The sequence below is a fragment of the Tubulanus polymorphus genome, chromosome 9 (genome assembly GCF_964204645.1).
Source record: "Tubulanus polymorphus chromosome 9, tnTubPoly1.2, whole genome shotgun sequence".
In the NCBI taxonomy this organism is placed as follows: Eukaryota; Metazoa; Nemertea; class Palaeonemertea; order Tubulaniformes; family Tubulanidae; genus Tubulanus; species Tubulanus polymorphus.
This window is the reverse complement of record NC_134033.1, coordinates 780,996-798,643: the sequence shown is the minus strand read 5'-3', so window position 1 is coordinate 798,643 and position 17,648 is coordinate 780,996. Positions and strand designations below refer to the sequence as shown.

The following is a 17,648-nucleotide window of genomic DNA, read 5'->3' as shown; positions in this document are numbered from 1 at the left end:
GGCATGCGAGCAATACAGATATTTTTCTTAGCCGAATTTCGTTGATTATCTAATACGATTCCATTGTATATGAATAATTCTACTATCGTTTAAGGTTTTTCGAAGGGGATCATCTTTTTAAAACGAATTTTAAACCATTTTTGATAGAACTCTTTTGTCTGCGGAATGTATTAGCATCCGGTAAAGCGATAGGCTCACATGCCAAAGGAAGAATTTCAAGCAAATATCATTTTATTCTCTAAAATAGTTCAAAAATGATGGTGGTCATGCTGGAGATGATGGTGGGTGATGCTTGAACGCGGTGATAGCATGAGCAACTACGGTTAGAGACTGGCCGACTGTGTGACTGACTGGCTGACTGGATTACCAGCTGACTGGACGACTAGGTGACTGGCTTACTGGATTACCAGCTGACTGGCTTCATGGATTACAAGCTGACTGGACGACTGAATTCACGAGTGAATAACGAATAACTTTTTTTTTCATTTGTCTTTTAATTTACTGAATTAAGATGAATGGAGACCGAACTGTTGAGAAGTTGTGTCAAAGTTTGAGGCTCACACATAATCTAGTCTCCCATTGCGGAGATGATCTGTTGGGCCGTCTGGTTTCCGGATTGCATGGCTCCGTGAAGATAACCATAAAACTCGGCCGAATAACCTTCACCCGCGAAATACAACTTATCATTCAAAGGAGCGCCCATCAGAGCGTGCATATCAGCGGACATCCACGGGGGCCAGTTAGAATAGGAGCCGTAATAGAAAGGGTTACTATGCCAGTCGGGTACCAGGATCTCAACGGGTTCGGGCACCTGTTCTCCGTACATGCTTCTTAATACTGCGGTTAATTCAGCTTTAACAGTCGCTACGGGCAGACGAGATACTCGATCAGCTTCATCACCGATTACAGTAACTAGCAGGATGTTAGTACCAGCTGAATGGAGACCTTTAGCTTCCAGATTCTGCCAGATCGGGTAGTAACCTCTGTTCGGATGAGCGTACAGAATATATTCTTCATCGTCCCAGAATCGTTGCACGGACGCATCAAATTTCATGAATATTTTTGTGTAAGTTCCCATCGAGAAACTGTTTAAAGCCAATTGCTTATTTTCTGGAAATCTGGGTATGAATTTGACGGCGTCGCTTTGCATGACTCCGATACTGAACGTACAGATCGCGTAATCACCTCTAAAAAGTTTCCCAGACTTCGTCTTGACCTTGACACCTCGGCCATTATATTTAACCCGTGTGACTATTTCGTTGAGATAGAGCCGTCTGGAGGCGCCGCCTGTAAGGAATTCGTCAGCTAGTCTCTCCAGTATATAACTGTATCCTCTCTGATCGGTGATGAAGAAATCTTCGTGTTTGTAATTCTCTTGTAAAGTCTCTTGATACAGAACACTCGTTTCTTCAGCCGGGACAGCGGTATCGAAATCAACATCAAAAATTTCGGCTAGATTCTCCACGGGTGACCTTCGCTTCGGCCAACCGCCGAACCGCAAAGCCGCCCTCAACGGAACGTCGGCCATCTTGTTTTTCAGACGAAACTCGCGAATCCGGTCGACAACTCGATCGGCCCGATCGTACTTCCGGTACGCCGCGTCCAAAGCACTTGTGACGTCATTTCCGTTGACGTCACGCGTGACGTAAGCGTCATAATTCGCAATGACGCCGGCCATTTTGTATTTTTTAGCCAGATCCCACAGCGGGTTGCCGTCAGTGCCGTGAACCCAATTAGCTCCGAGTTCGACTATTTTATCACCGAACTCGGTAGCTTTCACTCTGCCGCCGATTCGGTTCTCGGCGTCAATGATGATGAAGTCTTTGACTCCGTGATCGTGTAGATATTTAGCGGCTGAAATACCGGCTGCTCCTGCTCCTAGGATCAATACTTTAGCGCGACGCTGTGCGATTGCACCTGCAATTAAAAGCGGAAAAAGATTGTTCGAATAAATAAATTCTTGTTTTTTAAATTATTTTAATCTGTAGAAAGTGGGTTTTTATCGTATTAGTTCATGTTGTCTACAGCAGAGGTCTTATTGTCGTCATGTGTTCTCATGTTACGACAGCTTATTCTCCGACAGACAGATCCTGCAAGTTTGTTAATTCCCAGATTGTCTGTTCTTAATGTGTCGAATGTCGCGGACAAGCAAGGACACAACATGAAGACCTCAGAGGCCAAGTAAACTTTCATCGACGTGAAAAACTTGAACCCAATTCTACAGATACAATTCCACTTCAAGTGTGTTGAAATTAGTTAAGGCTTTATATAGGAATGATACCTCATTTCTCCGCAGCAGCCTGTCCGTCTATTAGATTCTAATAAAATTTGTTATCAGTTCATTCTTTAACTTTAGGGTGAAGTTTAAACCGCGAACTGAAAAGTTTGCTCCAGTTCTTTTGTAAACACGCCTGAGCGATCATTATCACAACAAATCAAAAACTAATTTTCCAAACGAAAAAATAGATTATTTTCTAAAGAAATTGTTCGTATTTGTGTTTGGAGGTGGACGTACCTTGTGCAACAGGAGTCGATAGCAGCCCGACTAGCAGCAGCAGCAACAGCAGCAGCAGCGGTGGCAGCGGTAGATACGTGTTCCGGTCCATTTCGCGTGGTCTCTTTTGCGTCCAGAGTTCCCGAATAAGACATTGCGGTTCTCAACACCTGCTACTGCGGTACAGCTTGACTTGAGAAAGTTCTTCCTATTCATTTCGCACCATCATTAATCATGCCATTTTATGTAATCGCCGCGCACCTGTTACACGTTCCGGAACGTCAGGTTAACCCTAGCCTGCAGCAGGCTGGCTGGCGGTACGAGAATAAGGGTTCCACGAAAGCTTAATTAATGAATATCAAAATCATTTAACGACTCGAAACTGGGAGCAGCGGTCCAGCGCGAACCAGATTGTTCCGGCTTGTTTGCACCGATATTGACCGTCAATAAATCTCTCATATCAAATTTGCAAACAAACTTAAGAAATAATTTGATATCAACATTATGATTTTGGCTAGTTCTAGATGTCTAAGAACTGTGATAACGAGGACATTACGAGGATTTCCCCGGGACAACCTCCTATCCGGTGACGTAATCTCAGAAGAACCCGTCACGACGAGGATTTCCCCGGGACAACCTCCTATCCGGTGAGGTTATCTCAGAAGAACCCAGCCACGACGAGGATTTCCCCGGGACAACCTCCCACCCGGTGACGTAATCTCAGAAGAACCCCGCCACAACGAGGATTTCCCCGGGACAACCTCCTATCCGGTGACGTAATGTCAGAAGAACCCAGCCACGACGAGGATTTCCCCAGGACAACCTCCTATCCGGTGAGGTTATCTCAGAAGAACCCAGCCACGACGAGGATTTCCCCGGGACAACCTCCCACCCGGTGACGTTATCTCAGAAGAACCCGTCGTGTGCTCAATATGGGTGCTTGCTTTAGCTCAGCCTTTTGCCTCTTGCTTGACTTTCGCAAGAAAGCCGCCTTCAAAATTAATTCTTCGACTATCAATTTTTGTTTCGTCGGTAAATCATTTCTAAACCACGCTGCCTTAGGTTGAATCGAAGCATAGATTGAGCATGCGCACTACAAACAAGATGCGGATACTCTACCGAAAGGAATTCGCATCCGCAACTGGCGAGTTCGAATCCCTGCTTGCAAAAAACTTCCCTCGACAAATGCTGGAATTCAGGACGCGAGAAAATTCGTAGAGGAGCCTGGCGTTAACCGGGGGGTGTAGGAAAGATACACCGCGCACGATACATTATAAATGTGACTAGTTTATTCGATGCACGAGCTTACTGTACACGATGCTCGTGCATCAGACAAACTAGTCACACTTATAAACTACTCAACTCGTGCTCGTTGTATTCAGAATTCACTAATGGAAACAACTTTTTGTTCTCTTCATTTGTATTTTAATTTACTGAATAAAGATGAATGTCGGAGACCGAACTGTTGAGAAGTTGTGTCAGAGTTTGAGGCTCACACATAATCTAGTCCCATTGAGGAGATGATCTGTTGGGCCGTCTGGTTTCCGGATTGCATGGCTCCGTGAAGATAACCATAAAATTCGGCCGAATAACCTTCACCAGCGAAATACAACTTATCATTCAAAGGAGCGCCCATCAGAGCGTGCATATCAGCGGACATCCACGGAGGCCAGTTAGAATAGGAGCCGTAATAGAGAGGGTTAGTATGCCAGTCGGGTACCAGGATCTCAACGGGTTCGGGCACCTGCTCTCCGTACATGCTTCTCAATACTGCGGTTAATTCAGCTTTAACAGTCGCTACGGGCAGACGAGATACTCGATCAGCTTCATCACCAGTCAGCGATACTAGTAGGATGTTAGTACCAGCTGGGTGGAAACCTTTAGCTTCCAGATTCTGCCAGATCGGGTAGTAACCTCTGGTCGGATGAGCGTACAGAATATATTCTTCATCGTCCCAGAATCGTTGAACGGACGCGTCAAATTTCATGAATATTTTTGTGTAAGTTCCCATCGAGAAACTGTTTAAAGCCAATTGCTTTTTTTCGGGAAATCTGGGTATGAATTTGACGGCGTCGCTTTGCATGACTCCGATACTGAACGTACAGATCGCGTAATCACCTTTGAAAAGTTTCCCAGACTTCGTCTTGACCTTGACACCTCGCTGGTTATAAATCACCCGCGTGACCGTTTCGTTGAGATAGAGTCGTCTGGTGGCGCCGCCTGTAAGGAATTCATCTGCCAATCGCTCCAGTATGTAACTGTATCCTCTCTGATCGGTGATGAAATAATCTTCGTGTTTGTAATTCTCCTGTAAGGTCGGTTGATAAAGTACAGTCGTTTCTTCAGCCGGGACAGAATTATCGAAATCCACGTTATACATCTCGACTAGATTCTCCACGGGCGTCCTTCGTTTCGGCCAACCGCCGAACCGCAAAGCCGCCCTCAACGGAACGTCGGCCATCTTGTTTTTCAGACGAAACTCGCGAATCCGGTCGACAACCCGATCGGCCCGGTCGTACTTCCGGAACGCCGCGTCCGAAGCGGTTGTGACGTCATTTCCGTCGACGTCACGCGTGACGTAACTGTCATAATTCGAAACGACGCCGGCCATTTTGTATTTTCTAGCCAGATCCCACAGCGGGTTGCCGTCAGTACCGTGAACCCAATTAGCTCCGAGTTCGACTATTTTATCACCGAACTCGGTAGCTTTCACTCTGCCACCGATTCGGTTCTCGGCGTCAATGATGATGAAGTCTTTGACTCCGTGATCGTGTAGATATTTAGCGGCTGAAATACCGGCAGCTCCTGCTCCTAGGATCAATACTTTAGCGCGACGCGGCTCCTGGAAATTTCTCTTTGCACCTGAAATTGACGGGAAACAGATACTTTATGATTGGAAACGTTTGGGAGCTACCAGGACAATCGGTTAATTCTCATTCATGTTCCCTTAGGTCAATTGGTTTTGACATCTCGGGTTCGACGTGAAAACCTTATTTATATTCCACAGTTCGGGAGCCAGTTCCACTGTTATTGGACCCAGTTCCACAGTTACTGAACCAAGTTCTACAGTAATTGGATTCAATTCCAACCTTATTAGTATCATTTTAACTTTAAAGTGGAACCGGGTCCAAATCGAGACGCCTACACGAGAACTTTCTGATATTTAACAAATTAAAAGAATTGTATTTCAAGAAAATGCATTTTGTTAAGATATGGTTTTATGGTTTTTATCTAATCGAATCTCTGATGTTGGACTTACCTAGCGCAATAGGAGTCAGTAACAGTCCGATTATAGACAGCAGCAGCAGCGGCCGGAGTTGAGACGTGATCAGTTTCATATCGTCTGGACCTTTCTACACGTGTGTGTGTGTAGAGTGTCCAACCGAGAGAAGCAGTGGTGAGCAAACAGGTGCGCACTTTACCGCGACCGCTGGATTCCGTTAAACACGATAAACAAATACACCACGCGAACTGATTCCACACTGGACATCGCGTTTTATTGATATGGAATCGAATAATCGCGATAAGATCCTCAGACGATATATTTGCTCACACGCATCACGATCACACACGACCCTCGACCCGGAGCTTACGTTCACCAGAACCCAGCTCACCGGTTCTGGAACCAGTTAGTTCTACGGTTCAAGATCCATAGAAGCAAAAACAGTGCAAATCTCATTTTCTAATGAATGAATATATATTTATTACAGCGAACGTTTTCGGGAGTTACATTATCCCCTCTTCAGGCATCTATTCCGGATCTGCTCCTCGAATGTTTGTTGAAATATTCTAGCGACACTATTTTTATGAAATGGATGAACTCGGATATCACTAAAGCGCGATACATTGTTTTCGGTGCCAAAACAAAACGGTATATAAAACAATGATTGTTCTTCTTTCACCAAAACAAACTACAGCAACAATGAAAGAAACTCTGTTTAATTTGAAAAGATTGCAATTTATTGGTTTCATTTTATATCAGGTTGTCGTAATTAGGGACCATCTCATATTCCAGGTACTAACAGAATAGTGCCGGGGGGGGGGGGATGATCTAAGCCGCTATCACATCGAAAACTTATAATATCAGCACGGTATGGGATTATTCGGTTTTAATTTCAAATCCGACCCCATCTGTTAGGGGGGCAGAACTATTCAATGACGAATGCATTAAATCCTAACCAATTCACATCAGTATGAAACAAATGTGATTCAGCGTTATTCCGACAAGATTGCCTAATGAATATGCATTTTCATACTCGAAAACCTGGTATCTGGAGTGGAGCAAGAAATTCAAGGCAGGTTTTGATTGAATGTTACCATTTCGGATCTACAGACTCTTTACCGGGGCCGCTTCTATCAGGTTTACAGATTACAAACTCTCTACCGGGGCCGCTTCTATCAGGTTTACAGATTACAAACTCTCTACTGGGCGCTTCTATCAGGTTTACAGATTACAAACTCTCTACCGGCCGCTTCTATCGGGTTTACAGATTACAAACTGTCTACCGGCCGCTTCTATCGGGTTTACAGATTACAAACTCTCTACCGACCGCTTCTATCAGGTTTACAGATTACAAACTCTCTACCGGCCGCTTCTATCAGGTTTACAAATTATACAATTCCGGAATTGGTAGATCGTATTCTGGTCAAAACGAACGCGTCAGAAGAGAATTCGGGAATCGGTAGAGACCAATCAAAACCTGCCAAACTCTCTACCGGCCGCTTCTATCAGGGTTACAAATTATGAGTGAATTCTAGTCGAAAAGAACGAGCCAAAAGAGGGTAATTCCGGAAACCTGCACGAATCTAGTAAGGCCCCCGAAAGTTTTCCCCTTGTACTCCGCGAGTATAAATAAACATGCGTCTCTCAGACTGATCTTTTAATTACATAATGATTTTCTGTACAATTTGTGTATTTACAAATACATGGTTTTAGAAACAGGTAATAACAGATTTTACATCATTGCACACGAGTTTTAGTGGTTTATTATTATCAATACATTATAAATTAATACTCATTATATATTAATATTAATAATAATAATAATAATAATAATAATAATAATAATAATAATAATAATAATAAAAGAAATCATAATTATATATTATTTATGCTTCAATGACTAGTGATGAACAGTAGCCGAGCCCTATAACCTCCATTTTCATTCTTAAAGCCCGTGGACCGACCCAAGGGCTATAAACCGTGGACCGACCCAAGGGCCAATCCGCAGACCGACCCAGCCAAGAGGTCCAACCCGTGGAACCTTATTTCGCAGGTAAGATTTTGAGCACCGAATATAAGTGTAAAGGCCGAGGTCGTGATTTCCGCTCGCTCTCTCTCTCAACGCGCCGGAATTTGGCGAAATCGATTTTTGAATATTTTAATCGTTCCGTTGAAGTCAGCGGTGACTAGAACCTCTCCGAGATGGTCGAGAGTTCGACGACGTTCAGCGCTGACGTTCTCGCCGCCGTCTGCTCCGACTCCGGTCAAGGTCGTCGTCGTAACACCAGACGGCGTCGTTGCGGTTTTACGTTTAATGATCAGATTCGGATTCGGCGCAAAAACAGCAGACGTAACGACGACACTGTGAGCTGAAATAGAGTAATAAAACATGATACACTTCACAGAAACATGGCTGCACAGAAACATGGCTTCACAGAAACATGGCTTCACAGAAACATGGCTTCACAGAAACATGGCTTCACAGAAACATGGCTTCACTGAAACATGGCTTCACTGAAACATGGCTGCACAGAAACATGGCTGCACAGAAACATGACTTCACAGAAACATAGCTTCACAGAAACATGGCTGCACAGAAACATGGCTGCCTAGTGACGTTCTTTCAGAGAGTTATCTGATTATTAAAATACAGCAATGAACGAATGATTCAGTAAACGATACCTCTAATTCCCTCCCAATAGTCGTTACGATCTCGACGAGCCGATGAGAATTTATGGAAATCGTGGTACGTTTTCCAGATATAAACGAAACTGTTTTCGGAGCCGCAGATTATATATTTACAATCGGAACTGAAAATAGAAAACACCACACAGGGTTAGGGGGTGTTCAGTGAATATAGAGGGAGCTGTTTAGGGTTGTTCAGTGAATATAGAGGGAGCTGTTTGGGGGTGTTCAGTGAATATAGAGGGAGCTGTTGAGGTAGTTCCCCCCTTCCTCTCACCCCTAAAACGCCCCCTCATCCCCCGAACTCTCACCTGAATGAAGCTTTTATTTGACTGCTGTTATTCGTACACCCCTTATATTTACAGGTCAAGGTCAAATCTCGAAGGTCGTACAGGCGTAAACGTGAATCGTTCGACGTCACCAACATCTATAGTAATCAGAGTAACCATGGCGATAACTGACAAATATTCAAATAATAAGCGTATGTTGTTAGTTAAAACGGCAGGTCGGTTACCTTGTCCTCGGTGAGGTGAGGTTCTATGCCGGTTATTTTTCGTCCTCGGGAATTTTTACCTCGAGTCGATCGTACGTCGATCGCTGTGTGGAATTTCAATCTCTACAACAAAACATGTCCGTATAACATGTCAGAACATGTCCGCATTACATGTCAGAACATGTCCGCATTACATGTCAGAACATGTTCATGTAACATGTCCGTATTACACACGCTCAGAACATGTTCCTGCTCTTCATTTAACATGTCAGGACACATGTGACATGAACATGTTTCATGTCAGATCATTGAACATAGGAAAAGGAAAAGTTTACATGTAAATTGTTGGTAAATGAAATCAATCACTAGTGACATGTACCTGTCACATGTAAATTTAACATGCACATGTAACATGTAGAGAGCGTACCTCAGTTTGATAAAACAAACATCGACCGTCGTAAGTTCCGACCACCGCGTATTTCCCGTTCATACAGAAATTAGCCGCCGTTATCAGTTTAACGGTTCCACTAATCTCATTCCACAGTTCCACTTTCTTATCCGGAATGTTCCACAATCTCAGTTTACCGTCGAGCGATCCGCTCAGAAAATATCTCTCATCCTAAAAAAACAACAACAAAATATCAGACACAGTGTTGGAATCTTCTAAACAGTTAAACTCACGGTTCGGTTGCATAGTCATGACTTAGACTTAAGACCAGTCTAAAACCAACTTAGTTCTATAGCTAATCAATCTAACAACTTAAGATTTAAGACCAATTTTAGACTTAAATCACAACTGTGCAACTGGCCCCTGGTTCAGTAGCACAGTTTGAATCTACCATTCAGAAATAAAAACAATGAATGATATTTTAGGGCAATCTATCTATCAGGCGCAACCCCTCCTTCTTAATCGTGTACCTATTCATCGATGAAATTACATTTTAAGAAATTATGTTTACAATGTTATATTATAAGTAAATAAATCATTATTATTACTAAAGTGATATGTTATTACCCTCGGATGGAATGCTATCGCCGTCACGAAATCAATATGTTGAAAACTGCATAAACATTCTTTACGCGAAATGTGCCACAATCGAACGGTTTTATCCATCGACGACGACAGGATGAAATAATTCTGAAAAATAGAAATATTTCAATCGTTTTAAACCCGAGACCATTTTCCCGGAATCGAGAGATTGCGGAATGAAGTCAGGATATCTGGGCAGTTCAGGATCCGGTTCCATAGTTCTGGATGCTGTTCCACCTGAATCCTGTTCCAGTTCTTGAACCTGGTTCAACAGGACCGAGTCCCACGATCTAGAATTAACTTATTTCCAATGATGAAGCTCTCAAGGGAGTCAAATTTCGGCTCACGGCTGTGGAACTGACTCCTAAATTGTGGAACTGCCCGCTGAACGGCTCCTGAATTGTGGAACTGAGTACTCAACTGTAGAACTCGCTCCTGAATTGTGGAGCTGAGTCAATTGTGGAACTGACTCCTGAATTGTGGAACTAAGTATTAAATTGTGGAACTCAATTGAGGAACTGAGTACTCAATTTATTAAGGTTGTACTTACTTTAGACCAGGATACGTCTAACAGGTCAGCAGTGTGACCTCGGTACATACAGAACGGTTTATTGACAAACGGTGCATTCTTATAAACGAATTCCTCTTCTTCATCGAACATTCCTCCGACCGCTCCGGTTCCTCCGACTGTCTGCTGAGTATTCGCAGCAGACGCTGCAGTTTGAGACGACTCCAACGACGTCAAACTCTCGCTCGACGGAGATGGAGAGATTTTGGTCGCTACAAAAAGGTAGAAACAATTTTCATTGATAATGCAATATCGACACAGAGTACTCTCCGCGCTTTACTTGAGATTAGAAAATTTTGATTCTTAAAAGTTTAGATGCAATCATTGGTGACATACTCAACAATAAGATTACTAAACATTAAGACAAATAGATTTCTTTAAAAAGATTTTTCAAATTTGATTTGAAAATTTTCGACTGTAGGACTAGATCGAGACAGAACATTCCAAGTGCAGGAGCAGTTAACTTAAAAAGTGCTCTTAGCTAAAATTCTACGTAATATAAATTTCAAGAGTTGATTAAAATTCTGAAGAAACTATTTTCAGGAGAGAGGAAGGGAAGAGAGAGGGGGAAAGATGGACAGAGGGAGTGAGGGGAGAGAGGGAGAGAAAGGGGAGAGAGGGGGGAAGATGGACAGAGGAAGAGAGGGGAGAGGGAGAGAGATGGATAGAGGGAGAGGGAGAGAAAGGGGAGAGAGGGGAAAGATGGACTGAGGGAGAGAGGGGGAGAGAGAAATATGAACAGAGGGAGAGAAAGGGGAGAGAGGGGAAAGATGGAGAGGGAGAGAGAGGGGAGAGATGGACAGAGGGAGAGGGGTAAAGATGGACAGAGGAGTAAGGGGGAGAGGACAGAGGGAGAGAGGGGAGAGAGGGAGAGAGGGGAGAGGACAGAGAGGGAGAGGGAGAGAGACGATATCTTACTTACCCTCACTGTACTGCAGTCGTATATTTTCGAACGTATTAAACGCTTCTTTAAGAACCCAAATTCTTAAAATGTTATCCTGGCCGCCGACAGCCTAGTGAGATAGAAAAAACACCTGTTGACCTCCTCACTCGAGTCATGACCACTTACAATCAGTCAATTGAATTATAAATCAGTAATGCAACAGAATTATCATTTACTTACTAAAAGTTGTCCACACGGTGAAAATTTCATCACCCAAGCAGCACCCTGAAAAATCATCGAATAAATACTATTTTAGGGAACTGGAAATTGTGAATTGAAAGTTTGATGTTTAAATCGACGTATTTAGTTATTTCAACTGACCATATTTTGTCCCTTTAACTCTTGAATCGGTTTCAAGTTTTCAAACTCATGCGGCCCTTTATGAGATCTGGACGCTTTTATCTACAGAAAAACGAATCATTAGTTCAGTAACGTTTTGATTGAAAGAGAGAGGGTGAGAAAGAGAGAAGAGAGGAAGGAAATGAGAGGTGAGAGGGGAGATAGATGAAGAGAGGGGGAGGGGAGAGAGATGAAGAGAAAGGTGAGAGGGAGATGAGAGAGATGAAGAGAGAGATAGGTGAGAGGGGAGAGAGTGAGATGAAGAGAGGGAGAGGGGAGGGGAGAGAGATGGAGAGAGAGGGAGATGAGAGAGACAGAGAGGGGAAGGAAATGAGAGGTGAGATGGAAAGAGGAGAGAGGGGAGAGAGATGAAGAGAGGAGAGGGAGAGGAGAGCGAGTGAGATGAAGAGAGAGGTGAGAGGGAGAGAAGAGAGGGGGAGAGGTGAGAGGTAATGAGAGGAGAGAGGAAATAGGGGGAGAGAGCAAATTGAGATTTTAAATTTTTAGAGTAAAATCCGATCTGTATTTACCTTCGGTCTCTTAGGATCAACTTCATCATCTGATGAACTTTCATCTTGTCTTAGCACTTAAAAGAATAAATAAAGAATCATTAATTCCCTACTGGTAGGAGGGGGGAGGGGGGTGCCGGGGAGGGGGTGTTGTCTTACTTTCATCGGCCGCGGTTTTGATTTTTTCCACAGTTTTTCCGAGTATTTTCTTGAAACCTCTGATCGTTCTCGTGTGAGCTGCCGCCGTCTTCTGCTCTTCCGATTTGCCTCCGTCTGCTTGCGTCAGTCCGTCTGCGTCGCGCTGTAAACTACCGTCGCTAATAACAACAACAACAATACAATACAATAAACACAAGTCAATATCCGTCGGTACGCTTTTTATCCCCTTTACAAATTCCCTCAGTGAGTTTTGAAATAAAATATACTGAGTGAATCTGCTGCAGATGAATGCAGAAATTCCCGGAGTGAATCTGCTGCAGGTGAATGCAGAAATTCCCGGAGTGAATCTGCTGCAGGTGAATGGAGAGATTCCTCGAGTGAATCTGCCGCAGGTGAATGGAGAGATTCCTCGAGTGAATCTGCTACAGGTGAATGCAGATTCTCTGAGTGAATCTGCTGCAGGTGAATGGAGAGATTCCTCGAGTGAATCTGCTGCAGGTGAATGGAGAGATTCCTCGAGTGAATCTGCTGCAGGTGAATGAAGAGATTCCTTTAGTGAATCTGCTGCAGGTGAATGGAGAGATTCCTTTAGTGAATCTGCTGCAGGTGACTGGAGAGATTCCTTGAAAGAATCAGAGAAATTTCTAGGTTTAAAATGTTACAATTCCCTGAGTTTTCCACAGATTCGGTAAAATTTGTCAAATTCCCAGGGCCCGGTTTTATAGTCTGGTGTTACCTTTAACCCGGGGGTTAAATCAATTGAAAATGAATTAAGTTAGCCCCCGGGTTAAAGGCAATACCAGTCTATAAAACCGGTCCGTGAGTTTTCCACATTTTTGGTAAAATTTATAAAATTCCCAGTCAGTTTTCCAGGTCAATGGCGCCGTCCTGTTGTAAGATGCAACAAACTCTCTCACCTGGAATATTCTTTAGTACGTCTCATAATGTGTAAAGTGAGTGGGTTGATTCCTTGAGGCAGTTTCACCTCAGCTTCACTCAGTAAAATAGTTTCACCCGTGTCCAAATTCGTCACGCTCACCATGTCCAATATTTCCTGAAGTTGAGAACATCATCTTCGATCCACAGAAGACGCTTTCTAATGAGTTTGGCCGATTTTCCGGATGATAAAAGATTCTCATGATAATAAGAGATGATGATAGTGATGATGATGGCCCGACAATCCAGATTACCAAGCAGAGTCTCTGACCACTGGAGGCCAGACTCTGAAGGTGTCCCCCCCCAAAGTCGACCAACTTGGGTATCATTCGAAAGCTTTTGGAAAGAGCTTTTGGGACAATCTAGATGACCAAGCAGAGTCTCTCACTGAGAAGACCTGACTCTGAAGGTGTCCCCCCCAAAGTCGACCAACTTGAGTATCATTCGAAAGCTTTTGGAAAGAGCTTTTGGCACAATCTAGATGACCAAGCAGAGTCTTTCACTGAGAAAACCAGACCCTGAAGGTGTCCCCCCCAAAGTCGACCAACTTGGGAATCATTTGAAAGCTTTTGGGAAATACATTCTATTATGGGGTTATCCTTCATATCTACTGAATAAATTAGGTTTTCCCCTTGCATGGTCCAAAATCAGTTACAGGCTGACAAATACTTGACAGTTTAGAGAGAGATTCTAGAAAAGATGTCTACCTCTTTCAATACCCCTATGACATCATTGAACTGATTGAATTGCTACCTCGATAAATCCCCCTATGACATCATAGCGGTATTTCAGATTCTCGTCGAGAATGCGATTAAGATTACAACAACTAACGCCCCCTAGATTGAGATGCCCCCTGGTGGAAGGTTTAGATACCTTATCGGTAAGGATACGTCCGGAGTTCGATCTCGGTCTCATGTTCCTCACGTCTTCGCTGTCCATCGATTGCGAATCGCTTGTATCCCGATTCACCGAATCGGTATCCAACAGCAACAGACGCTCGGCGTCGCTGCGTTCGGCCCGCGCCGCTAAATCATCCTAAAAATGAATATTACCATAGTAGACTCTTCCTAAATCGGTACTGTTTATCTCGGTGAACTGTTCAGTGGTTTTGTAAGGCTCAAATACTTATCCTATACACAACCTTACCTCGGTTTCTAATTCGGCAACCATCAAATTGGGTAAAAAAAATAATCCAGGCCCCAAATGCACCGATTTACTAGGAGTTTCTGACATTTCGCTCAATTAAATGAGTTTTAAGCAACTTTAAAAGCATTTTCAGGGTCTGATCTAAGGAATTAAAGCCACTTGCCCGGGGGGCAAGCATATCTGAAATTTCACTTGCCCCCTCCAAAAGCTACTTGCCCTACACAGCCAGTCCGATTGGTGGCACTGTCATCCGTTGTATCGAGTGGGAAAAAAGCTTTGTGACATAAAATTGCACTAGCCCGGCGGACAATGTTAACCTACTTGCCTTGATGAGAATATACTTGTCCCGGGCAATCGGACAAGTGCTTAGATCAGACCCTGATTTTTCATTTTCGAAGTTCGAGTTTTTAAGGAATGGAGTTGTTCAGGGTTCGAACCCTGGAGTTGTAGGGAACAATAACTTGTATTTAATTATAGTAAGGCTGATAATGATACCTTAGATTCGACCATACGACTTCCGCTAGCCGCCAGTTTAACATCCATCGACACATGATCCAACTCGTAAACCGCTCGTCCGCATGATTCATCGTCGTTATTCGGTAAACCGACAATAGGTGGAGTCGATGGTTCACTGTCGGTTCCCGTCGTCGTCGATACATCGGCCTTTAACAACAATCATTAAATAATCACATCATCATTGTATAAATAATGAGTTTCCCTGTAATAACGATAATTGACCTGTTTTAACGATAAAATTGACCTGTTTTAACAATAATTGACCTGTTTTAACGATAAAATTGACCTGTTTTAACGATAATTGACTTGTTCTAACGATAAAATTGACCTATTTTTACCAAAATTAAACTGTTTTAACGATAAAATTGACCTGTTTTAACCATAATTTACCTGTTTTAAGTTGTGAATGTTGATTTGTACGCCCGGTTGTTTATGTCGTTTGCGTCGAGGTGGCGCTACCGGTGCCGGTGTGTTAGTCGGAGCGACGACGCCCGGTTTAGGTAACGGAGGTCTCGGAGGCGGAGGTCTCGGAGGTATTGATTTACCCTGTTTTGTGCTCTGTACGATGTCCGGTTCGGGTGAAGGCGTCGATTGTTGTATGTCTGGTATAACGCAGCTCAACGCCGGCGCACCAGCTGCAGCAGGTGCACTCTGAAATTACAAGTAACATATTTTTCAGTATCAGTAAATTGATGGAGATAGGAGGCGAGGAGAGTGAGACAGAGAGGGGAGTTACAGAGGAGAGGGGATGAGAGGAGGGCAGGGCAAGTGAGAATGGAGAGGGGAAGAGAGAGGAGAAGGAGGGGTAGAGAAGAAGGCAAGCGAGGGATGTAGGAAAGGAGAGGGAGGAGAGAGGGAGGAGAGAGGGAGGGGAGAGGGAGGAGAGAGGGAGGAGAGAGGGAGGAGAGAGGGAGGAGAGAGGGAGTAGCTAGATCACGGGGAGGGAATTCTTACATTACTATCATGCTGCTGCTGCTGCTGCTGCTGCTCCAGTGGCAGCTGCTCCTGCTCCTCAGATGTTTCCGAATTTTCGACGTTCTCCAATTTTTTTCGAACGTCGTCGAAATCGTCGCTGAAATCAGTTGCCACGGAGATTGTAGTGCCGCTATCGGTTTGTTTGACGTCCGTCGATGACGAACTATCGGTGACCGGTTCACAGGGTTCTTCCGTCGTGTCCGGTTCAGTGGTGGGTTCGTTTAGAAACTCGTCGCTCTGGTTTATCTAACAATGAAACAACACAGTTGAACCGGAAGAACAAATTCAACATCGAAACCGATTAATTCCAACTTACTAGATTTGTTTTTCTTTCTAATTCGGCCAAACGTTTTTGGAGTTCATCTTCTTCCCCGTCCCTAAAAATAAACATCACAAACGTTACATAAAATTTTCAAGAACAAAAGTTTCCTTTGCCTTTTCATCTTTTATGGACATCCCCTTAATAAGACTAATGATAACTCATTGATTACTGAAGTCTTTCAGGTTTTAAGTAGTGAACACTGAGTAATGTTTCATTTTTTTTACTAACTCGATATTCTCTTCAACTGACGACACCTTCTTTACAGATCTCTTCGACGAGCTCCTAAAGATAAGCAAATATAAAAATCCACTTCAGACAGACTGAGACAGTAGACAGACAGAAGCCGCCAAAAGGCGATGACAAGTCTGTAACCTTGGTTTAGTTTCATGGACAGATATATTCACAAACCACAGTTGGAAAAATGACCATCCGATTAGAAAAGCTTACTACCAAAGATTAGGTAAAATAACTAAAAAACGGGAACCGACCCAGTCAAGTGAGAGAGATAACCCGAGAGGTGACATCGTTGTTGTCGTTACGGGTAAAATTCTCATTAAATAATCAGCAAATAAAAACGAACCTGGGTCTATCCTGGCTGTCATTGTCTTCTGCATCGTAGAATTCCTCTGTATCGCTGTCCGACCACATTTCACACCCGCTTTAATCACTTTTAATCGGGCCAGAAATTTATTTATTTATGAAAAAGGGGTAAATATATCTCCACATCAGAGTGACTTCGCAACCGGAACCAATTCAATTCAAATTCTTTACTGGAATTTTACAATAGAACATTTCAGCAATACATCAACAAAGTTTAACTACACAAAGAATGAATTAATCACATATTATAAAACATATAAGACATTTTTATGAACCTCGCATACCGCAGCCGCGCTCAACTCCACGACCGTCATAAAGCGACACCTGGTGTGTGATGTATAAAGCATATGAATGACGGGTGACAATCAGCTGGGAGTTGTGGCGCGCTCCTGTAATCCAGCTACTTGGAGGCTTGGTCTGGTGGACAGTTTGAGGCCGGGATTACTGTCAGTCGTCGGTCTATGTCGATCGGGCGTCCGCGCTAAGCTCGGCGTCAATATGGTCGGCTCGGGGGAGCCTAGGCTGACCAGGTTGTCTAAGGAGGATCGAATCGGCCCAGGGTGGAAACACAGCAGGCAAAAGATCCCGCGTCGAGCAGTAGTGGGTTCGCGCCTGTGAATAGTCGCCGGCTGACAGCCCGTCCAATATAAGTGGACCCATTCCTTTTAGCGAAAAAAACCTTCATATTTCTATTTTTTCAAACCGTTTTA

General features: G+C 43.6%; 3 protein-coding genes across 5 annotated transcripts; all 3 read right to left on the bottom strand.

The window, feature by feature from the left end:
- Positions 1–568: 568 nt before the first annotated feature.
- Positions 569–2,606, bottom strand: LOC141911182 (uncharacterized). Its single transcript, XM_074802160.1, has 2 exons — positions 2,516–2,606; positions 569–1,917 (listed from the first exon to the last, which is right to left on the bottom strand). The coding sequence occupies exons 1-2, from the start codon at positions 2,604–2,606 to the stop codon at positions 569–571; spliced, it is 1,440 nt and encodes a 479-aa protein (XP_074658261.1).
- A 1,380-nt stretch (positions 2,607–3,986) lies between these two features.
- Positions 3,987–5,882, bottom strand: LOC141911181 (uncharacterized). The gene is made up of 2 exons (XM_074802159.1): positions 5,754–5,882; positions 3,987–5,356 (listed from the first exon to the last, which is right to left on the bottom strand). Exons 1-2 carry the CDS (start codon positions 5,830–5,832, stop codon positions 3,987–3,989), a joined length of 1,449 nt encoding a protein of 482 aa, XP_074658260.1. The 5' UTR covers positions 5,833–5,882.
- A 1,728-nt stretch (positions 5,883–7,610) lies between these two features.
- Positions 7,611–17,051, bottom strand: LOC141911337 (WD repeat-containing protein 44-like). 3 transcript variants are annotated; one of them, XM_074802333.1, is made up of 20 exons: positions 16,919–17,051; positions 16,567–16,620; positions 16,333–16,393; positions 15,996–16,262; positions 15,432–15,692; positions 15,021–15,188; positions 14,253–14,414; positions 13,361–13,497; positions 12,444–12,601; positions 12,306–12,361; positions 11,758–11,838; positions 11,617–11,661; positions 11,416–11,506; positions 10,476–10,705; positions 9,911–10,033; positions 9,323–9,514; positions 8,917–9,018; positions 8,714–8,829; positions 8,400–8,527; positions 7,611–8,086 (listed from the first exon to the last, which is right to left on the bottom strand). In XM_074802333.1, exons 1-20 carry the CDS (start codon positions 16,984–16,986, stop codon positions 7,836–7,838), a joined length of 2,751 nt encoding a protein of 916 aa, XP_074658434.1. In that variant the 5' UTR covers positions 16,987–17,051; the 3' UTR covers positions 7,611–7,835. The 3 variants fall into 3 exon arrangements, with proteins under 3 accessions (XP_074658434.1, XP_074658435.1, XP_074658436.1); XM_074802334.1 differs by having other exon boundaries at positions 15,996–16,253; XM_074802335.1 differs by lacking the exon at positions 16,567–16,620.
- Between the last annotated feature and the right edge of the window lie 597 nt (positions 17,052–17,648).

Excerpts from the sequence above, each read along its gene's own strand:
- LOC141911337 (XM_074802333.1), bottom strand. The coding sequence starts at position 16,986 with ATGTGGTCGGACAGCGATACAGAGGAATTCTACGATGCAGAAGACAAT. Across the intron at positions 11,507-11,616 it reads CACCGTGTGGACAACTTTTA|GCTGTCGGCGGCCAGGATAA; the intron begins GTAAGTAAATGA and ends CTATCTCACTAG. Across the intron at positions 8,087-8,399 it reads CTATTGGGAGGGAATTAGAG|CTCACAGTGTCGTCGTTACG; the intron begins GTATCGTTTACT and ends ACTCTATTTCAG.
- LOC141911182 (XM_074802160.1), bottom strand. The coding sequence starts at position 2,606 with ATGGACCGGAACACGTATCTACCGCTGCCACCGCTGCTGCTGCTGTTG. Across the intron at positions 1,918-2,515 it reads ATCGACTCCTGTTGCACAAG|GTGCAATCGCACAGCGTCGC; the intron begins GTACGTCCACCT and ends TTTTAATTGCAG.
- LOC141911181 (XM_074802159.1), bottom strand. The coding sequence starts at position 5,832 with ATGAAACTGATCACGTCTCAACTCCGGCCGCTGCTGCTGCTGTCTATA. Across the intron at positions 5,357-5,753 it reads ACTGACTCCTATTGCGCTAG|GTGCAAAGAGAAATTTCCAG; the intron begins GTAAGTCCAACA and ends CGTCAATTTCAG.